Raw genomic sequence first — 8,146 nt, forward strand, 5'->3', positions numbered from 1 at the left:
TCAATGACCTGAGGACAGGTTTTACCTGACGAGCATGTAAACACTTTTTGCTGTTAGTTTACTTTTATAATGACTTATGTGTATTGAAACTAATAACAGTGTTACAACCTCGCATATCATGACGTTTCTGTGAATTGTGGTTAAAGTAGATGTGTTAAGGGGTAAAATATTTGCTTAATGACTTAATACCAGCTGGCCCGCAGTTTTTGCAGGAGTAGGTAGTTATAAGTATATACCCTTTTTTTATTTACCATGGAGGGATTCCATTTGAAACTGCACAAAGAAAACCATAGTGTACGAAGGGCTTAAATGATGTAGAGTATGACGGATACCATCAAAAATGTCTTTAGGCGATTTTCCTTTTTTTACAAAATACTTAATAACTGCTCGGTGTTCTAATTTATCAAAATTTCCGCATTCGATAGACATTGTTGTTTATCCGCGCACAGAACGAAAATCGAATAACTTTTTTTTTAATGGCGGCAATATTTAAAATGCCCAAGAGGCGGGGAAAAAAGTTGCATAGTTTTAAAAAAAAAAAAAATCTTTTTTTCTAGCTTAGGCCGCGAATATTTCAGCCTCCCCTCGTAAATATAATACACGATTTACCTGTTAATTCGTCCTTCGTTCCATCGAAACTTGTTTCAAGTGATTTGTGAACGCACTGCTATTTCATTTGACGTGTAACTTTGACATGAAACTGACACATCGTATTTTTAAACATATTAAACTTTAAATTTTTAGTGTCTGATTCAATTTGAAAAATTCAAAAGTACATTTTAAATGTTTCACCGTCTATATCTACTAGTTCTTTGTATATTCAACGCTTCTCCAGGTCAAAGATGTGTGCTGAATTCTCGGTCTCATTTTGGAGAACCGCTGCCGGTATTTTTAAGGAATGGAAGACTTTTGGAGCCTGATGATCGATATGGCAACGTAGAGATGAATAGCGGAGACACCTTGACCCTAAGCTGTGGGGGCTCAGGCCCTATATCTCATCCTAACGCCATTCGGCAGCTCAGAACTGCTACTATAACTTGTGAAGCTGGCGATAACTTTAAAAATAATGATTGGTTAAACGCTCCGGCTAGCTTCAGCCAATTTCGCTGTCTGGATCCGCCTGACTATATCAGCCAACGCACGAACCAAACTTGCTTTAATGGACATCAAATCCATGAAGTTGGGTATCAGATTGACAATCAATGGTATCCGGTATACCAGTCCTGCTTTGATGAAGATATCCTCAGACCTATCTATTCGAAATACACGCAGAAGCCATATAACGCTATGTATCAAACGAGAGTCGAAAGACCTTACTTTAAAGCGGATGGTAATTATCGGACAATTCCTGTGGAATCTTTGTTCTCTCCGTGGGGTCAGAGGGCAGCTATTGGAAACCTTGTAGGGCCCGCGATAGACCGCTACGTTACTAGATCCGAGGAGATGTCTAGAGGTCATTTAGCTGCGAAAACAGACTTCGTTTTTGCATTCGGGGAAAGAGCTACATTCCACTATGTAAACTGCGCGCCTCAATGGAAAAACTTCAACGGAGGAAACTGGAACACCTTAGAAGTTGACTTGAGAAACCACGTCCACGCAGCAGGATACAATACTATAATCTACACGGGAACTTTCGGAGTGACCAGTCTTTTTAACCAATATGGAGAACGAGTGGATCTTTACCTTGCAAATGATCATAACAACAATCCATTGATTCCAGTCCCTCAATATTATTATAAAGTGGTTTATGATACGGATTCTCGCAAGGGTATCGCCTTTGTGGGAATAAATAACCCGTATTACACTGCAAGTGAAGCTAGGGACCTGTTTTTCTGTGAAGACTTGTGTAGGGGCAACCCGGAGTTTCACTGGTTGACATGGCGACCGGACAACCCTTCGGAGGGTTACACGTTTTGTTGTAGAGTTGAGGATTTTCGGCGTACAGTTAATCATTTACCGGAATTTGAGGTCACAGGATTGCTAACGTGACTTAAAAAATATGTATTTAACCTTTTGAAAGCCAAGAACATCTAAAGTCGTCGTTACTAGTCGTGCCCACAGCGCCAAGGACAACTATAGGTGTTATGGCGGACGCTGTCAAAGTAACCTTCACTTCATTGAGTAAGGTTTACATTAGCTCCCTTGCGCCCGGAACCTTGGCGTGTGAGTGATGTTGGTGCTCATGATATAAAGCGTTCAGAGGGTTAGACATGTTCGTCGTTTGCATGTTACAAATTCTGTAATTTTTATAAATGTATGATTTCACTGAATTAAATTTCAAATTTAGTGAGACTAATAGATTGTGTCCATTTTACCTATTCGTTTGTGAGTAAAAAGAGTAGAAGAGTAGAAATAGTTAATTAATATCACACCCTATTTCTACGTAGTTATAGATCGTGGATGACACGAACTAACTACACTAATGTCAAAAAATCAAGTTTAGTTATCAATAAAGTACCTAATCATCTGATTAAACACATTGAGTGCCGGGAACCCGCTGAGCGGGTTCTCTGTTCGTTGTCCCTTTCTTCTACAAAACGGGAAAACACTGGGGTCAGCTACGAGCGTAGCGCTACGAAAAAGTTGGCAGTGAATGTGTTAAAAATAATAGTAATCAGTACCCCTAGTGTAAATATTTTCGACAGCGAAACGTGACGTACGCGTTTGCGTTAAGTGTCATTTTGTATGAGATTTTTGACTTTCCAAAACGTCCCGCTTGGCGCGCTGTTCAAAAACCCATACAAAATGAGACTTAACGCAAACACGTACGTCACGTTTCGCTATCGACTAAATTTACACTAGGGGTACAGTAAGTAGAATAGTTAAAGACAAACGTTTGTGAAACACGGAGCTTAATGTAGGTACATGTGAAATGTTGCCAAGACGAGGCCATATGGCTCGCACTGTCAAAAAGTTATTAGATCTTATAAGTCTATGTGCTATATACGCCCTAACTCTATAAGCCCAAACTCCACAAATTAGTCAAAATACGACGACCGGTCTGGCCTTGTGAGTAGTGACCCTGCCTATGAAGCCGATGGTCCTGGGTTCAAATCCTGGTAAGGGCATTTATTCGTGTGATGAGCATGGATATTTGTTCCTGAGTCATGGATGTTTTCTATGTATTTAAGTATTTATAAATATGTATATATATTATATATATATATATATCGTTGTCTAAGTACACGCAACACAAGCCTTATTGAGCTTAACGTGGGACTTAGTCAATTTGTGCAATAATGTCGTATAATATTAATTTAAAAAAAAATGTGACTTGGCCGTTTCGCTACCGTTACTGGGCGTAGAGTGAAATAGAAATAGAAATAGAATTTATTCATTGTTCATTACTTTTCTGTTAGTAGTTTTTAGGGTTCCGTAGCCAAATGGCAAAAAACGGAACCCTTATAGATTCGTCATGTCCGTCTGTCTGTCCGATTCTGTCACAGCCACTTTTTTCCGAAACTATAAAAGCTATACTGTTCAAACTTGGTAAGTAGATGTATTCTATGAACCGCATTATGATGTTTACACAAAAATAGAAAAAAAACAATAAATTTTGGGGGTTCCCCATACTTAGAACTGAAACTCAAAAAATCTTTTTTCATCAAACCCATACGTGTGGGGTATCTATGGATAGGTCTTTAAAAATGATATTGAGGTTTCTAATATCATTTTTTTCTAAACTGAATAGTTTGCGCGAGAGACACTTCCAAAGTGGTAAAAAGTATGTCCCCCCCCCCCGTAACTTCTAAAATAACAGAATGAAAAATCTAAAAAATATATATGATTTACATTGCCATGCAAACTTCCACCGAAAATTGGTTCGAACGAGATCTAGTAAGTAGTTTTTTTTTAATACGTCATAAAAATTAAAAAAAAATTTTTTTTCATCAAACCCATACGTGTGGGGTATCTAAGGATAGGTCTTCAAAAATGATATTTAGGTTTCTAATATCATTTTTTTCTAAATTGAATAGTTTGCGCGAGAGACACTTCCAAAGTGAAAAAAAGTGTGTCCCCCCCCTGTAACTTCTAAAATAACGGAATGAAAAATCTAAAAAAATATATGATATACATTACCATGCAAACTTCCAACGAAAATTGGTTTGAACCAGATCTAGTAAGTAGTTTTTTTAATACGTCATAAATGGTACGGAACCCTTCATGGGCGAGTCCGACTCGCACTTGGCCGCTTTTTGTAGAAACAAAACGGCTCACGGCTAAGCTATTTTTTTAATTTTAAACAAATTTATAGTATTTCAGATTCTTTTTATAGTGTAAGACTATATAACTTGCAAAATTTCATAGTTCTTTAAATCAACGGGAAGTATGCTATATATTTTGATTGTCTTGAGAGGTCGAAATATTATACGTTTTTTGCGGCTTAAACGGCCGTATGTTTATTACGTTAACTTGGAAGTTTAATTTTTTCACAGCTTCAAGGAACTGTATGAGTATATGCTTTTAATTTCAACTCGATACACTCACGCGTTCCCGAAATAAAGGGTCTTGACAGACAGACAGACGGACAGACAACAAAGTGATCCTATGAGGGTTCTGTTTTTTTTTCCTTTTAAGGTACGGAATCCTAAAATCAAAACGCTTTGAGAAATGGTAGATAATGCTTTTGCGCTTCGCTTGGCTCGTCCTAGGTGGTGGCACTATCGTGTTCGACATTTCGAGGCAATGCCCTCTTTTACAGATAGTGACCGTTGTGTATATAAATAACTAACTTATCATCACAAATGAATGTAACACGGCCCAAATATTTCTGCATAAAGTGAAGACTCTGGAAATGGGACCTTCTAAATAAATATTATAAATATATAGAATGGATAGAATACCGACCATAGGAAAATAAAAAAATACTCATTGTTAAAAGAAACATTAACAACATATAAAAATCAATGATAATTAACAAATAATAGTAGTTTATGTGACGTGACTGCTACATAATAAAAGGCATTAAAATACACGAGTGTGGGTTTATGAAACGAACGAAGTGAGTTTATCGTAATGTTGGCCATTAATTACGGTTTTAGAAGGCATCATAGAGAGTTTATGATATGTGTGTAGATAAATATATATAAATAAATTGTTAATCGTTGAAAATGTCAAAACAGGTCCGCGACAAAGCAAACAAAAATCCATAAAAAAAACTTTTCCACGTAAATACGTTTATTTCATTACTTTCTACAGCAGTTCTTAGGTAGAAAGGTTAGGTAGGTAAGGAAAAATTGAAAAATTCACCTCTTCTGGCAGTACAACTTGCAGTGCAACCTGGGAACTTTGCAATCCGTGCATTGGTGAATTTTCCTTCTTTTTTTTTTTTTTTTTTTTTTTTTTTTTTTTTTTTTTTTTTTTTTTATGGATTTTTTTTTTCTTTCAATAAAAAAATGTATAGTAACGGTCGCAGCCGTGTCTGCTTGATATATGTATGATATTTTCCATGTACTATTTCCAAAAAATATAAGATTACTCTCTTAAACGGGGTATCAGTATTTTTTTAGATTCAGCCGCACTCATATTATTATGAGGGCCACAAAGACGCACCGCATTGTACTTAGCCCCGGGCCGCAAGATTAATTTGCATAATAGTGACATTCAGATGGCAAGGTATATGTATGTATATCAGGATCACCTGGCAGACCACTTAAGTGCATGTAATACTAGAACAACCATTGAAAAATACGAAATACGTAAGCAGTTGATAAATCTGGCAAACCAATTCGTTCGATGAAATAAAGCGAAATTCAATATCTGTATAGGTGATGGAATCTTCGCGCATTGATTAACACATTCGCTACCAACGTTTTCGTAGCGCTACACTAGTAGCCCATCCCAGCGTTTTCCCGCATTGTAGTGGAAAGCGACTACGAACAGAGAACCCGCCGAGCGGGTTGCCGGTACTCAATGTGTTAACAAGCCAATGTCACTTACTTAAAGTCTAGTCTAAGTACTAGTCCGACGACCGGTTTGGCCTAGTGGGTAGTGACCCTGCCTACGAAGCTGATGGTCCCGGGTTCAAATCCTGGTAAGGGCATTTATTCGTGTGATGAGCATGGATATTTGTTCCTGAGTCATGGGTGTTTTCTATGTATTTAAGTATTTATAAATATTTATATATTATATTTATCGTTGCCTAAGTACCCTACTCAACACAAGCCTTATTGAGCTTACTGTGGGACTTAGTCAATTTGTGTGATAATGTGCTATAATAATTAATTAATTATTTAAGGTTGTTTTGTGTGGTGGGCACAGTCAGGTATCTATATATAGGTACGTCTCGTTTCTTATTCAGTCGGTCCCTCAATGCTGAGGATCGTGACATCATGTCCTTCTGTTGAAGGATTCCTCCATAGGCTTCCATTCCTCGCCAAGCGCATGGCCTCGTGCAGTTTTAATTGCATAGGTGCAGTGATTTGAGCACACCATCTAGTGCACAGTACTAAAACTGTATAGGAAACTACACAGCCGAATGCCACACACGCTCCGTTTTACCTGTGCAGTTGACGAAACTGCGCAGGCATACCCTAGTACAGGAGTCTTGAAACTTTTTTACCTGAGGGCCAATATTGCACCTTCTTTAGTTGCTGTTAGGAAGTTCCTGAACGCCTGAAGCCTGATGGGATCCGTTTGGCAACTTCCCGCGGACCAGAACGTGGGCTGTCGCATTTGGCCCGCGAGCCGGGATTTGGAGACCCCTGCCCTAGTGTGTATGGCCAGGGCTATAAAATAAATAAATAAATATAAAATAAATATTATAAATAAATAAATAAATATAAATATTATAGGACATTATTACACAAATTGACTAAGTCCCACAGTAAGCTCAATAAGGCTTGTGTTGAGGGTACTTAGACAACGATGTATATAATATAATATATAAATACTTAAATACATAGAAAACACCCATGACTCAGGAACAAATATCCATGCTCATCACTTACCAGGATTTAAACCCGGGACCATCGGCTTCATAGGCAGGGTCACTACCCACTAGGCCAGACCGGTCGTCAAACCGCACAGACTCAGTTAGTCTTCAGTGGTCTTCAGTCAGTGTGTGTGTCAGGGCTATAACCGCGAAAATCGAAGTTCGTCAATTGCGGGCATATTTCTCTGTCACTCTTATTGCGTCTTATTGAGAGTAAAAGAGAAAGATCCCCGCAATTTGCGAATTTCGATTTTCGCGGTACGCCCCCAGCTTTAGCAGTTAGCAGTGTTAACCTGACATATTCGCTAACATCTGCGTAACTTTCTTCGTATACATCATCGAAAGTAAGTTACGTTCACGCTAGCGAATATGTCAGCGTCAAACTGGTGGTAGCCGTACTCAACTCTGATTTCGATACCTATTCAGTAGTGAGTGCGACTTGCAAACCGGAGGTCGCGGGTTCAAAGTGAGTGTTCAAACCCCGGCTCGTACCAATGAGTTTATCGGAACTTATGTACGAAATATCATTTGATATTTACCAGTCGCTTTTCGGTGAAGGAAAACATAGTGAGGAAACCGGAATAATCCCAACAATGCCTAGTTTACCCTTTGGGTTGGAAGGTCAAATGGCAGTCGCTTTCTTAAAAACTACACTGAAAGAAATGTTTGCATAACTGTAACAAAATTTTGGTTACTGTTTACACAAAAATTGGGACTTGCGAACTATGTGTTATATGTTACAAAACCGTGTTTGGCTATCAGTGTTCAGGTACTGGGTATACACTACAAAATAAGTTTGTAAATTTATGCAAAGTTTATTTTCTTATAACCGTAGTTTAGTTATTTAGTAAAGTTACAAAACCAGTTCGGCTATCTATTTTTTTTCAGTGTAGTGCCTACGCCAAATCTTGGGATTACTTGTCAACCGGACCCCAGGCTCCTATGAGCCGTGGCAAAATGCCGGGACAATCGTTCGTAGTTATTGTATAAACTTTCCATATACTGATTCAACCTTTACCTGTCATCCTTATCAGTACTTAGAGAAATGGTAATCTACCACATAATGAACTTAACATCTAGTGTGTAATTAGTTTATAGCCTGCAAACGAGCTCAAACCGAACTAGAAAATATCTAAATGGATATTAATAGTCAAATTGATTATGATTCACAATCGTTCATTAGACGTTAATGCATTGTCGAAGGAAATGCTA

At 38.0% G+C, this 8,146-nt stretch overlaps 1 protein-coding gene across 1 annotated transcript; it reads left to right on the forward strand.

The window, feature by feature from the left end:
- The first annotated feature begins 552 nt into the window (after positions 1-552).
- Positions 553-2,296, forward strand: LOC133525124 (uncharacterized). The gene has a single exon (XM_061861377.1). The coding sequence runs from the start codon at positions 784-786 to the stop codon at positions 1,987-1,989; it is 1,206 nt and encodes a 401-aa protein (XP_061717361.1). The 5' UTR covers positions 553-783; the 3' UTR covers positions 1,990-2,296.
- The last annotated feature ends 5,850 nt before the right edge of the window (positions 2,297-8,146 follow it).

Source organism: Cydia pomonella, chromosome 14 (assembly GCF_033807575.1).
Source record: "Cydia pomonella isolate Wapato2018A chromosome 14, ilCydPomo1, whole genome shotgun sequence".
Classification (NCBI taxonomy): domain Eukaryota; kingdom Metazoa; phylum Arthropoda; class Insecta; order Lepidoptera; family Tortricidae; genus Cydia; species Cydia pomonella.